At 51.3% G+C, this 14692-nt stretch overlaps 1 protein-coding gene across 1 annotated transcript in view; it reads right to left on the bottom strand.

Moving 5' to 3' along the window:
- Positions 1–13877, bottom strand: part of Man1a1 (mannosidase alpha class 1A member 1) — a 125194-nt gene extending 111317 nt beyond the window's left edge. The window contains exons 1-3 of the mRNA XM_010644948.2: positions 13856–13877; positions 11294–11567; positions 2637–2733 (exon numbers count right to left, since the gene is read on the bottom strand). Coding sequence (XP_010643250.1) covers positions 2637–2733 — 97 coding nt within the window. The 5' untranslated portion in view covers positions 11294–11567; positions 13856–13877. The remainder of the gene's footprint in view (positions 1–2636; positions 2734–11293; positions 11568–13855) is intronic.
- Positions 13878–14692: the final 815 nt, after the last annotated feature.

Genomic DNA, 14692 nt, shown 5'->3' on the forward strand with positions numbered 1-14692 from the left:
ACCTGTGCAGTGTGGACTTGGGAGAACTCCGGCCCGGCCGGGACCTGCAGTGTGCAGGTGTGGACACTCGGTTCTGAGTGCCCGTCACGCTCCAGACGGGGCCCTGCCGCCTGCCTGGCTGGCTCAGCCCCCGCCGGTCCTCACCGTGCCCCGTCCTGGTGTGCGTCCCCAGATGGGGCCCTCCCCACAGACACAGCGGCCTGTCCCACTCGTGTCCACCATCCTCAGGGAGCTGCAGGCCCGACAGGTATGCAGCGAGGGTGCGGTGGCCGGGCCAGGGCCTCGTCTGCCCCCGGGAGTGAACTCGTTCCCTGGCACACACCCTGTCCCCCTGCACTGAGCAACCGCCCTCCGGAGGCCACAGGAACAGAACAGCAAATGCGTGACTTCCGAAAGACAGACCAGCTCCACAGCTCGCCTGGTGACAGGAGCAGGCGCTGCGGGCACTCATATCACGCCACGCTTCACCGTAATTCAAATTCTCTAAAATGTAACTTTTAGGGGGTAAAACTATGGGTTCAGGTCAGCACTGAGGGGAATATGCAAAGGAACACTTTCAAATACGATACCAGCTTCCTATTTTTATTTCTCACTCATCGAGAGCTTGAAGTAAAAGATTTCTTATGCTTTAGCTTTATACTGAACACAGCTACTCAAGTTCACAAAATCTCCCTTTGAGCTGCATGGGAGAAGTTTCAAATGACTTCCGTAGCCCCCATTATATGCCTACAACCCAGCACGGTGGGAGGCTGAGACAGGAGGATCATTGCAAATTCGAGGCCAGCCTGGGCTGGATCACACTACATGGCAAGACCCTGTCTCCAAAAATGAAAACAACCCAAAAATATATCTCTGTTTGAAATCATTTTTATATCTGAAATCTGGATTTATAGTTCCATCTTCTTGAGTCGAACTGTGAGATGCTGCGTATTTGAGATAATTTCCCACGTTCATTAAAACTCTTAAGTTAATGAAGTAACCAGTTTTCCTCTCCAAGCTCACAGGGAGCAGCAGCCCAGAGAGAAAGTCGTCCTGAAAGACGCCTGGAGCGAGACGCCTGGTTAGAGAGCTCAGGACCAGATGCCTAAGGGCCAAGCCCCGGTGACAGACTGCCATGCTCCCGCCTCACCTGCCCTGGCCTGCGGAAGAGACTGACTACAGACAGCTGGGTCGCTGTGCAGTTCCCGTGTGCAAGAAGGACAGTGCGCCATTCTTCTCTGCACCGGCCTTGTGCCCTGGTGGCGTTGTACTGAGAAAATCCTCATCGGGGAAAACAGTCAGATAAATACCATTTGATGATTAATAGTTCATTTCCTTACGCTAATATCCTAAGTACTTTTTAAAGGAACAAATTCTTATCTAGATTATGGAAAGCATTTTTACTGAAAAAAGCCAATGAAAATTATAAAATAAGGCAAAGGAGGCTTTAGTACTTTTTAAAGTTATTGTCATTAAGTCTTGAAACTATCAATATATTTAGAGAATCACATAATCTGTTTGGTAAAATTGTGGTCAAGTAACACATAACCGATTTCTTAATGGAACAACTTCCACAGAGAAAAACAGAAACCAGGTTGTGCTGTTTAGGGTCATAGTGCTGCTGGCTCAGCATGAATCCAGCTCCCTCTGTTCCTCTCTGCCTGGCTGCTACTTCGGACGTGCCTGCAGCCACTGCGGAGGCTGTTCCGGTGACACCGTCTGGGTCTGCACAGGTGTGCCACTGTGTGACCACGCAGCCCCCGCCTCCCTCCCACTCCCGACCGGCCTGGAGCCTTCCAGGTCCGACCGCCGACCCTGCTGCTGGCTCGCCGTTGCTCACACTGCACAGACCCGCACTATCTTGTCAACACCGGGGCTGGAGGGGACCAGAGGCATGGAGGCCCTGACGCCGGCCGCAGAGAGCACAGGAGCACAGACCCCGATACCGGGTGGGAGTTCAAGCCCCGGCCCAGCAGGCCGCTGGGAGCACTGCCCTGCAGGCTCAGCCTTCCGCCAGGGCAGTGCGCAGACAGTGAGTCAGTGAGGCGTGGCACATGCGTGACACACACGCATCATCACGCACACAGCGAGTGTTCAGTGCATGCCAGCTCCAGCCTGGGACTCGATTTTATTCAGCCCATTCCGCTAGTGTGGTGAGACCCATGGTCACGGAAGGCTCCTCTGCCTTCATCCTGGGAGTCACGCTCAAAGCGTGTGGAGACCAGAGAGGGACCAGGGCAGTGGACTCTGACCCTGGGAGGCCCCCACCAGCTGCAGTTCACTTCTTCATGGAGCAGCACCTCTGCCACAGTGCGGTCACAGACACGGAGCAGCACGCCATGCCAACACTGTCTCCTCCACGGTGCCCACAGCGGGGACCACGGCCTATGCTGCGTGCAGCAGCCCTGGCCGATCTATCTGCGGCACATGACTTCCCTGCAGGAGGAAATTGAGCCCCTCAAAGGCGCCTCGGCAGGGACCCCCACAGGAGCTTAAATCCTGGGGCCGCAGCCATACCCACCGATGAGGCCACGGAGATCAGGACACCAAGCATCCAGGTCTCCTAGCAACAGCTGGGCCTGGAGAAGAGTGTCACACACAAACTCTCGGTCACAGTGAGCCCAGGCCCGGGGTGGACGCAGGAGCCAGCTACTCACCAAACAGACTGCTGGAGTGGCCTTCTCTGGAGATGGGCTTCAGTTCGTTCAACCCCCAGGCGTAGCGCTTGTAATTATTCCAGGCATGTTTCATCATCTGGGGGGAAGTGGAAACCAGATTAGAGTCTGAATGCGGGTCGGCCAGCCGACAGACCGTGTGCTCTAACTCCAAAGGTTAGGACGGGCTCCTGTCTGACTCAAAAGGCCGCTGACGTGGAAAGCAACCTCAGCACGTGTGCATCGCGTGCGCACACCACGCTTTTAGGCTGATAAATGAGAAGTTTTCTTTTTCAATCCATTTAATCCTATTTAATAAAAATACCATTTAAAAACATCAGTTCCCAGCAGCAGAAAGTTAGCTTATCCCTAAAGGATGAATCATTCCCACATTTATCTGTTCAAGTCTCCCAACAGATTAGATCTGTAAGAGTCTACATTTAAAATTTATATTTTTGCCTGAAGTTCCTTCTACTTTATCTCTTGTTACGTAGACAAAAATCTCAAAATTCTCACTTTAAGCACTAATGTTTTCTGATCATGACTATATAGAGAAGTATTTTGAAATACCCACAGGAAATAAAAAGCAGATTAGGTTATGCCTAGATTTTAAAAAAACTCCATATATTTTAATATCTTTAATTGGACCTGTGTGTATATATGTCCATGCTTTTCAAAGCAAACTTCTATCCCTTACATTAGTTGTATACGTTTTTTCAAGCCTCAAAGATCACACATAATTATTTTTGTGTAGATTTTCTCTTAAAAGCATTAGGGACTTGTCCATCTACAACTGCTTCATGCTACTGCCCTTTGGAAACAATAATCGAAGTACAGACATGTTCCTAAATGTTCTAGTCAGGCCCCATATTTAAAATGTTTTAGAAAGGATCACATAACACAGACACCGTTCCAGGGACAACTGGAAGTCTGCACTGAACTCACACCGCTTTATCCACCAGGAAGCCTCACCAGCCCCTGAACGCTGTGCCAAGCCTCTGACCACGCACACCACGCCCCTCGCCACCCTCACCACAACTCAGCCACCAGGAAGCTCCCACCTGCTGGGCACTCTGCTCAGTTTGCTTTTGGTGTAGAATTTAGTTTTTACTACAACCCTGTGAAATAGGCTTTATTACCATCGTTTAGTAGACGAACGAATGGAGGCCTGGAACTTGCAGATATGCCGCGCCTCGAGCCCTCAGTGTCCATTGCTGAGGAGCCAGCCTGTCCTCCAGGGCGAAAGCCACACATGTGTGCTTCCAGAAATCAAGACGATATCGGCCCAGGGTAGTGTCTACAAGTTTCCTTCTCACACCTGAATCTAACTGGACAGTGTCATGGATTGAAGGCCAGGTAGCTTTATTTATAATCTGTCCAATGTCACTGATCTGTCACACACTCAGGAGTGGATCACAGTGAGGCTCTTTCCTCCTCTGAAGATGCGGGCTCAGCATTCCCGAACTCCTCAGCTGTACCTCCCCATGGCGTGGCCTGTGTCCTCAGAGTGTACTGCTCGGTAGGCAGGGCACTCACGCATTTATGAAATTTTAAACCGTATATTAAATCAGTCACATTCACACGGAAAACAGAAACCAGGGGGCTCTGAAAGACTGGATCATGAAACATAGAGACTCTTAGACCATACCTGAGATTTGTTTGTTTTTTCCACTAACTGTACTATGTTTGGTAAACTCTTCTGTGCAGTAAATTTCCAAAGATAACTTTAAAAGCAGAATACACTTGACATAAAACAGAAAAAACTAACCATGCCTCATCTCAGTGCTCACTGCACTGAGACTCTAAGACACCCTGTGGCTCTCCACAGGGCAGGGCGTGGTGCTGCTCACTCGGAGGTCCTGCTGTGCTTGATCTGCAGCCCGCCCAGTGCACCCTCCAGCTCCCCTCTGAGGTGCGTGTCAACCCTTCCCATCCCTCTTCCCGAGGACAATCCCTCTAATTTCCATACACTGTGGTGACACGGTTCTCAGAATGGGTCCCTCCTCTCAGGAGGGTTCGGGAGTTAAAGGTGAACCCGAAGAAGAAATAATGTGGCCAGAGCGTCCTGAACAGCATGTCCGGGAGGTTTCTCCAGGTCTCCAGTGAGGAGAAACAGCCACCCCGTTACTGGCTGTGGTCACCTCCCAGCGTGACCTGCTGGTTTAAAACGACTGAGACGTGTGAATGTGTGTTGTGTGTGTGAGTGGGTACACAGGCACAGAACAACCATGAGACAGGATTCATTAGTCATACATACAATGAATGGGCCCCTCACTTTTGTCCTACAGCTTCCATGAACTCAGTTAGGGTTAGAAGAGGCCTACGCTGGAGGAGGATCAGGGCTTCAAGGGCGATGCTGAGCCTCTCCCGAAAGAGTAAGAACAGGTGAGCTGAGGTGTCTGTCCTGCGTTTCTCATCGGCGCTGGTGTGAAGAACAGTGGCACTGACACACCATGGGGACAGAACCAGGCACACTTCTCAGCAGCAATCCCCCGACCCAGAAATGGAGCTATGGCGTAAGATAGGTAGGAACTAGCACTTACTTCTCTGGGATTCTCTGCGGACAGAAAAGACCCTTTGATCTGGACTTTCTTTTCACTGACACCGGGCCAAGTAGTTGCAGTGTCATTTACTAAGTGTCTCCTGCCCGAATAACAAGCTGCACAGGACTAGAAAGGAAGGGGTGGACTCCTCCTCACTTATCATCCTACAGACCACGTGTGCACACTCAAAGCCCTCCTCCATGGCCAGTAAAGTTTATACCTACAGGAACTTAATCGAATGCTACACAACTCTATCGTTGTACCTAACAATTTGTTTTCAGTGTTATGTCCAATGTAACCAAGGACAGTGGAAAGAGACACGCTTGGTTTTCCTCAGCCTTCCTAACTTGTGTGTCTGGGGTTGCTAGAGCTCTTATTAGCAAACATTTCTATTTGCTGAAGCTTTAATCATCTACTTTGATCTCTTCATAATAGGTGCACTAAACTTTCTGAAAACCTCCGTCATGGCCAGGCTGGTTGGACCAAGCTGATGGGCTTTTACTGCCCATCAGGAGCCTGCAAGCTCAAGTCCCACTGACAGCCCCTTCCGGGGTCCGACCCAGCGTCCACAGCTGCTACCACATAATCGGCCCCACTCGATGCTCCAGGCCACCGGCCTGGTGTGTGGTGTTCACGACAGGGGTGGAGCTGGGCGGACCGGGCATCTTCTCCACCCAGGGCTGTGTAAACCCAGCCAGGCAGACAGTGTGGAGCCAGGGAGCCGGGCAGGCGCAGACACACAGCAGGGCCCGCCAGGAGGCATGAGGCTGCGGAATCTTGAGGGAGAGAGGGAAAGGAGACAACAGGAGGTGCAGGCTGCGAGGCGGAGACAGGTGGCAGCCACCGTGTGCGCTTGGCCATGTGTGCTTTAGTCTGCACAGTGTCTGGAGGACCACTGGCAATGGTGCAGAGTCCCAGATGCTGATGCACTTCCTTCTTCTCCAGTGGCTACCAACCTCAGAGACAGCAGCTTTCTTCCCGGGTCCTGACAGAAAACCCTCCGGATTACTCGGGAGTAACTCCCACCTGAGGGTAGACTGGAGAAGAGCAGCCCACTGTATACACCTCATAGCCAAGCCTGCAACAGCCACAGGCCTCCCAGAGAGGCCGTTACCTCCTGGGCCTCCTGCCGCCCTCACCAAACGGGAGCCAAGAAAGCCACCCTGGCTGGGCGAGGTGCAAGGAAAAACATCGCAGCGGAGGCTGGATGCAGTGCCGGACACCCGGAGTGCCCCACGTGAGAGGTACTGTAATTACTCTTGCCGGGAACCTAAACATGTCTTTGATCTTTGGAACCGTGAGTTCCCCAATTTTAACTGGTAACATACGCATGGGAGGCACAGACAAACAAGAAGCCAGGCAAATCGAGATGGTACACGGACTCTTTACAAGTCTATACATTTAAAGATACACAGCTAACTGGTATCCAAGAGGCAGAGAGAGAGGGTCCTTCTCAAGTTGGAGGCCACGTGTCATACTGAGTGCTAAACGCTCACCCACTCATCTAGGGCGTCCGAAGCCTCAGCTGGGACGCTGACCTTGCACAGGGTTTGCTGCAGACCCGGCGGGCTGACCCGGGGCTGGGGATTCCCAGGCAGGCGCGCCCAACACGCTCGCTATGGGGTGCACTGCACAGGGCCAGGGAGGGCACTCCTCACTGAAGGGCACCTGGAGGTGGGCACTAAGAGGGGGCAGGGGAGCTCCCGGGGGATGGCCGGAGAGGGACAGGATACAGGGCTTGGGAGTGGAGTGTTGCTCAGTGGACCGCGGGGTCTCTGGGGTCCGAGCGGCGTGGGTGTCCATAGCGCAGTGCCTGTGTCGCCTGAGGTACAGGCAGCCTCTGTGTGGCCGTGTCACACAGCAAGATGCACACGAATGGAGCTCGGTCCCCAGCAGGAACCAGGCCGTTCCTGGCGTACTACGGGGCAGCCTGTGGGTGGCTCTCTGGCGAGAGAGGCTGGGGCAGTGACCTGCAGGTCCACGCCAGGCCAAGCCCAGGCCAGGTCCACGGGGAGATCAGTGGAGTCGCCGACTGCTGGGGCGGGGAGCCCTGTGCCACCGCATTAGGGTCACATTTGGGGTGACGGTTTGCACAGCACTGAAATAAAAGCCTGACGTTGGTTTCTACCAAACTGCAGAAATGACTTGTCATGTGAAGTAATTTCTCGAACTTCCAGAACAACAGTCGCTGTTCCTTCCTCCTTCCTTCCTTGCAGTCTTGGTAGAACTGGAAATGGGAGGAGGGGCAGGACACTAGGTAACTTCAGGGAATCAACTCACAGCCCGACCCTCACATGCTCTCGCTCAGTTATCTGGCTGTCTGGGGGACAAGAAGCTCTACACAGGGGCCAGGAGACTGCTGTGTGGCCACCTGCTGCTCTGCTCCCCCAGTGTCCCAAAGACTCCAAGGACCAGAAGGAGCCCCAGCCCTGCCTGCTAAGGTCTGAGCCCTCAAACCTCCACTTTCTTACCATTAAAAGCTGAGTCAGGTGCAGCCCTGCAGGCGGGACAGGGAGACCGGGCCACTTTCTGCATTTTTGCTCAATCCTGTTGTGAACCTAAAGTTGCTCTTTAAAATATAAGGTATTTAAAAAATAACAGTATCTTCCTAAGGATAATTTTAAACACACTGCCTTGCCAGCTGCTCAGGAGTGAAAACCTGGCCCTGCTGCAGTGGGGCCCACCCAGTGGTGCGGCTGACCCTGTCCACGGCGCCACCTCCTGGGGCTCCTCCAGGCTTTGGGAGGACAGCGGCTCCTGATTTACTGACCGCGAGTGGAGAGGAGAATTAATGGGACAGGAGCGAAAAGAGGCCAATGTCGCCTGGAGGTGACAGCACGCGGAGCGCCCCAGGAGGCAGCCTGATGTCGTCAGTTACATGCCACGCACTGAGCCCTCTCCTCACAGGCAGAGAGGTCACTGAGACCGGGAGCAACCTCCACAGGGGACCCGCACCCCAGTCCTCTCCATAGGGACCGCTTCTGGGTCCTCCACATCGCAGGAGAGCTCTTCAGCTGCACTGCCCCCTCCTCCCAGTGCGGAAGTGCAGGCCTCGCTCCTTCTCCTTCTGGTACCCAGACCCCTTCCTCAAGGTCACAGGGACAATCTCCTTCCCGAGCACCAACCGCGCCAGGACAGGAAGTATGGCTGGGGCAGCACCGGCTGTGGGCTGAGGAGGAGCAGCTGCGGGGACACACTGACCTGTAAAGGCCCTGCTGTTCACCTGAGATGCTCCTGCAGGGGCACTGGACCCTCGGGGCCACTTTCACCCCACTGCCAGTTCTGCCGAGTCACTGCTCAGCCGCGGACTCAGAAAAGGGGCAAAACCAACGGGCATGCAGGAACTGAGGCGGGGTCCATGCACACCGGACAGGACGGGACAGGACACGTAGCCAAAACTGAGGCCCCAACCAAAGCCCCTTTTAAAAGAATCCACCGGCTAAGGTGGAAATGGACACACACCCCGTGCCCCGGCTGAGCCACGTCCTCTCCTAGGCCTGTCCTCCCAGCAAGGTCCCCTGAGCCCTCGGGACTGAGATGCTGGAAGCCTTGTGCACAACCCCAAGTTCCACCTGGGCGCCAGTCTCACATTTAGAATCTTAAGTACTCTGCTGTACAAATTAAGCCACGAGAGCAGCGGGGAACGGCGGCGCAGGCCTCCTGTAATCCCAGGGACCCAGAGGCTGAAGCAGGAGGATCGCCAAGCACAAAGCCCGGGCAGTTTACTGAGACCTTATCATAACACGCAAATTGAATGAATGAATGAACAAAGGAGCGAAGAATGGATGGACAGGGCTGTGCTGTAGCTCCGCAGTGCAGGGCCTTGCTAGCAAGCCCACGAGCTGACTTGAGTTCAATCCCCGGCACCAGAAAGAAAACCAAACAAAACTAAGAGTCGCCCTCCCTCTGCGTTTCAGAGTTGGAAGCTGCAGGGATCTTGTCTCCGCTGTGCCTGACACCTTCCATGCTGCCTGCAAAGGGCACCTGATCTGTTTGTTACCCCTTCCTCCTCATGCACCCTCAGGGCTGGAAACTGAGAAGGCTGAGGTGTGCACTGCCCAGAAGCGAAACCAGGCTGCAGAGCTCCTCCTGCAGATTCTCCCCAGGGCTCCGCTGTTCAGAGCCCAGAGGGAGAGCGGCCCTGAGCAGGTCGGACTGGTCAGGCCCCCCATGGCCGGCTCCCCCCTGCTGAACCAACACTTGTCACAGGCCACTGCAGGCCTATGAGAAGCAGGTCCTTCTCCCGTTTCCAGTTCTCCCGGCCTGAGCTGCAGGCTCCACAGCCCACAGCTATGGGCCCCAAGGTGGTCAGCACACGAGGACAAGGGCAGCCAAGGCCTTCCTCTCCCTCCTCCCAGCTGCCGAGGAGCTGTGCGTCCCTCAGCTGCCTCTTCAAGAGTGGATGTGATGTGTGGATCCTCTTCAGATCTGGATGGCCTGAATTCCTCCACAGCCAATTTCAATAGACGTTTTTAAGCCAACAGGAGCTACAGAAAGCAGGAGTAATTATTTAACGCTACTGCATGAATTTTAATGGGCCACTGAGCATTAATTCCCCAGTGGAATGAACGAGTGGATAGCAATGGCAATTTCTTTGGAAAGATTCAGGTGCCTACTAATAAAGCCAGATCTTTAAAAAATGAAAATTTTAATAATTGTTACTTCCAGAGGACAGATTGACCTGTTTCTAAGAAGTATCCCATTCTCCTAAGAAAAAGCCATGGAGCTGGTTGTAGCTAAAAAAGAAAAACTGAACATGTGCATTTAATGGTTCTTTCTTTATGACCAAGGTCTGACAATTTATAGAACTTTTTCTCTATGACCAAAAGGGAGAGGGTTCATGACAAAAACCAAAACAAAACACACAAAGAAAAGCAAAATGAAGAAAAAGAGAGAGAGAAAAAAAGAAAGAATATGAAGCACTTGATAGTTACATGAGTACATTTCTCTCAAATGCTCACTGGGATGGTAACACAGCCTCTCAGAAACGAGGGGCTGGAAAAGGCCTTGTCCACATGCCAAACATCCAGCATGCTGGCCTCTACCATTGAGAACATTTTCTTCTCATGAAACAGCTACCGTGAAAGCTATAGGTTTGTCACTCGCATTATCTCCCCACCAAAATGTCCACTTGTGGTTCATAGCATTGGTCTCTAATGCCAAAGTTTTCACTTGAGTTTAAAAGCTTAGCTCAGGACTTTCCTTTGGTTTACCTCACTGATTCTAATTAACAATAATGCTGTATTTATTAGACTAACCTCGCTCGGCCTTGTGTGGGCCATGTGGGGCTGGGGCCACCAGCTGGCCCTGTATGGCCCCGAGCCCAGGTTGGATGCTGGCCCTTCAGCAACCCACCTGCCTCGGCATCCGGGGGGCATCGCACCACCGTGGGGATGCCAGGGAGCCCCTTTTGACTGACGAAACCAGAAAGCCACTCTCTAGAAAGCAAACGCTGTTCTCAGGGACATTTCACCCCAACCATCTTTTTTTGGTTCTTATATTCACAATAAAAACGCAAGTCCACACATTCTCAACCCACAAGCACCACTCCGCAACTCCATTTTCCTACCTTCCCACGGGATATGAAGCGACTGTGCAAAAATTGAAATACATTATCCTTTAGGGATTTATTTATGTATTTGTCAAGTTCATAAAGATTAAACTTTTAGCTTTTAGATTGCATTTTTAAATTTCAAAAAACACTGCAAAGCCATTAAAAACATCAATAATACTAGCTATGAATAGTAAAGCCAGTAATTACAAAAGCTCCAATCTGTGAAAAAGAACTAGTTTGAATTGTGTAAAATTGAGCAAAACTCAGGGATAGTTAACTTTTACACACACATTTTATTTTTTTAGTCAGCCAACTACCTAGAGAATCAGGCCATCTTCTTCAGTGTCAGGGTGTGTTTCCTTTTTTTCTTTAATTTCTGTGTATTTTCCAAATAAACCTTTTGGAGCAGCTTTAAGGTCTCAGCAATGCTAAACAGGAGGTTCCCAGTGCCCCTGCACCCTGTGTCTATGTGAACACAGCCTTCTCCCCTGCACATCAGGCAGAGAGAGGCAGCGCCAGCCACAGCACAGCCAGCCGAGGCCCTGGTGTGCCTCGGGGCTCACCTCAGTGTTGCGCGCTTGATGGGTTCTGACACCCGCAGAATGGCTCGTTTGCACTACGACCTGAAGGACTCTTCCTGCCCCACAGCTCCTGCTGTGTCTTCCAGTGCAACTTCTCCTGCCTGCTGGCAAACACCAACGCGTTTGCTGCCGCGGGGCGGAACTGGCTTCTTCACTGGTGACGGCATGTAAGGCAGCCCACGCCGTCTGGCTTGCTGGCTCACTCCTGGCACGAACACTCCTTTGTCTGCACGGGCCCAGTCCATCGTCTGGTCCCCTGCTGACCAACAGGACGGCTTGGGTGCTTCCAGGTTTGCAATTATGAATAAAGACATATCAAAGGGAAAGCTGTAGAACTTTTTAACTTAGGCCCAGAAACCACTACTCTCTTAACTGAAGTACTATGAGTTATAATTTATAAGTTAAAATAGATTGATTATAAAGTATCATACATGATAGGAAATTTGCTATTATAAATACTCCTACAGCTACGGATGTGGCTCGGTGGCAGAGTGCTTGCCTGGCATACATCAGGCCCTGGGGTTCAATCCCCGTACCCTCAAAAACAAAAACAAAAAAACCTTCTAAAATAACTGCTCTTAAAATTATACATTAGTAGGGAAGCAGAACACCTACTCTCATGCTAGAATCCGTAGCACGTGACACTCTGGAAGTATTCCTTCTGTGTACCACAGATAGCAGTTTAAGCAATTATCTGGGCCAGATGAGGTGCTGCACACCTGTAATCTTGATACTTAGGAGGCTCGGGCAGTAGGACTGCCATGAATTCGAGGCCAGCAAGGGACACCTAGTGAGTTCAAGGCCGTCCTGAACTCCACAGCAAGGCCTTGTCTCAAAAAAATTACTGTCTGGACATAATGATGATACAATGCATTAAAAGGAGGTATTTAGAAATAGCTTACAAAAAGTAATATTTATGAAGTATTACAAGAAACACTGATTCTGAAGTACAGAAATGTCTACAACAAAATGTATAGGTACTTCAGGAAAAGAAACACTTAAATGGGTGCGCATTTTCTGGAGGACTCTGTGTAATACTGGAATAGCAACTAATGATTCTGCACTTCTTCAGGGTGTTTTCTTATCCTCCTGTGGCAGACACGGCCAGCGCTGGCAGGGGTGGGGAATGCACTCAGGGGACACAGTGCATACTCCCCTCACAGGGCCATGGGGAGCCGGTCTCCCCACACAGTCCCACGCATGGTGGAACGTCAAGAGGGGGCTGCTCACAGCCAGGCCGCCCATGAGGGTCAGAGGCCACCTCTCAGGCCCTGGGGCACCACCTGGCACAGTTCTGAGCCCAGCAGGGGGCTGCGCAGTGTGCAGGAACAGCACCTTCCAAAATAAACTTCCCAGTGAAGTGTTGTTCACGTGCTGCTGGCACAGGTCTCTGTGTTTACATTACCTAGTTATTCAGGGGAAATTTAACTTGTAAGAGGGAGGTTTTCGAAACATGTCTTGCAAAACCAGCTTCCGATTTCCCTTCTTTTTGAAAATTGTCCTGGTGCAGGGAAGAACTTTAAATTTATTGGTAGATAAAGGACCCAAAAGAGACTCTCTTGCTTCTGGGCCCCACTGGGAAGATGTGATTTTATATATGTTGAAAAACAACTCTGTTATGTAAATTTTAACAGCTGAAAAGTCTTTGCTTTGAAAGGCACTGTCTCATCTTTATCTGGCCCCAGGCAGTTTTCCTGTCTTCATTCTGGGTTTCTGCACTGATGCTGTTTAGGCACCAACGGAATCTCCCAGTAATTTCCTTCTATAGCCACTAAAGACATGCACTGCTCAATCTAACTAGTTCCCGTGGCAGCAACACTAAAAACTGTCCCTGAATTGGCAACATATTTCTTTTCAAACCTATTTTTAAAAACCAGTTCAAATATCGATTAATTTTTTAGGCTTTCTACCGTTTCATTTACTCTTACGGCATTAAGATCACCGTTGTCACTGCTGCGAGTGGAGGGTGATCGCGCGCCCGTGTGACTGGCAGCTTAAGGAGCTCGTCCATCTGACTGATGTTACCATCATGAGCCCCTTTCTGCGGGCTGAAGATCACCTGAGACGCACCATAGCAACCGCAAGGGTTTTCCGAGTCGGAAAACGCATTAAGTGCCACGTGCGGGTACAGGCCGATTTCCCCCACTCACGATCAGCGACCTCAGGGCTTCTGGCTGCCAGCGCCCAGCAAAAGCTCGGGCAGGATTCCCTGACCGTTAACGTGGACAGTGTGGCTTAGCAGCACTGGGTCCGGTGGCTGCCCATTCTGTTCAGCTTAAAAACTGGGCAGAGATCTTCTTAAGTTCAAAGGGAAGAGAAACACTTGCCCAGGTGGTCAGAGGGAGAACAGTTTACGTCGAAGGGACTTTGAGCTCTGAGACTAACAGAAGCGGAGGAGATGCTGACCGCACGCTCTGGGGCTCCGCACCCGGGGCCCGTCCCCGTCCCGTGGCACAGAGCTGCCCGATCGCTGTGTGCTTTCCTGGCCTCGCTGTCCCTGTGCTGCGAAGCCAGGTGTGCCGCCTGGCAGCCGCGTGTGCTCACCCGCAGTGGCGCTCTGCTACCACGCGAGGTCAGGAGGACAGGGGCGCTGCAGGGCACCGTCGTCACGAAGCACCAGCCCGCTCGACTCCACGTTCCGACGAAGGCTGTGCTGCTCACAGATCGAACTCCGGGGAGGGGACCTAAAACGATAGAGCTCTCCTTTGGCTGCTTCTTTGAAACGTGAGTGACGGGGTCAAAGCCAGACTTCAGGCCACACCCCGATTTGGGAAAACAGGAAACACTTCTACTTGTCCGCTGTTTGGGAGCTGAAACTACTACAAAGGCTTTATGGTTGTACAATGATAAATAGCCTGACATCGCAGACACATCATCTGATGGGCGTCACCCCACTGCCTGCATCCACGGCTTTTAAAAGAGGTTACCAACAGGATTTCTGAACTCACTCAGAAACAGCCACATCACGAAGCAATTAGTTTTCCTCTGCCTTGGTGGAAAAAAAAGTATTTGGTCAAAATTGTTCAAGTAAACACTGTTATCAAAGAAGACTAGGCTATTTTTTTTTTTTAATGAAATCTTCAAATACCAGTGAAGGGGCCTGCTGTGATATAATTTAGCCACAGTGCTCCTGTAATTGCGTCCTGTTTTGTTAACTGTACTAAAGAGCTTTAGCGTTCTGAAAGGGGCTCTGGTTAAACAAAATTCAATAGTATGTTTACCAGACATGGTGCTTCTGGCTAGAAAGAATGATGACACTAGTTGAAATATTTAATTTTTATCTACTTTTGTAGAGAATCAGCTCAGTTACATTTTCTATTTCTCTAATATAAATTTATCTCCCTTATGCATGTGTGTATGTGAGGGCACAACTTCCCTCCC

This window comes from Fukomys damarensis, unplaced genomic scaffold (assembly GCF_012274545.1).
Source record: "Fukomys damarensis isolate Sample0158 unplaced genomic scaffold, DMR_v1.0_HiC HiC_scaffold_14, whole genome shotgun sequence".
Classification (NCBI taxonomy): domain Eukaryota; kingdom Metazoa; phylum Chordata; class Mammalia; order Rodentia; family Bathyergidae; genus Fukomys; species Fukomys damarensis.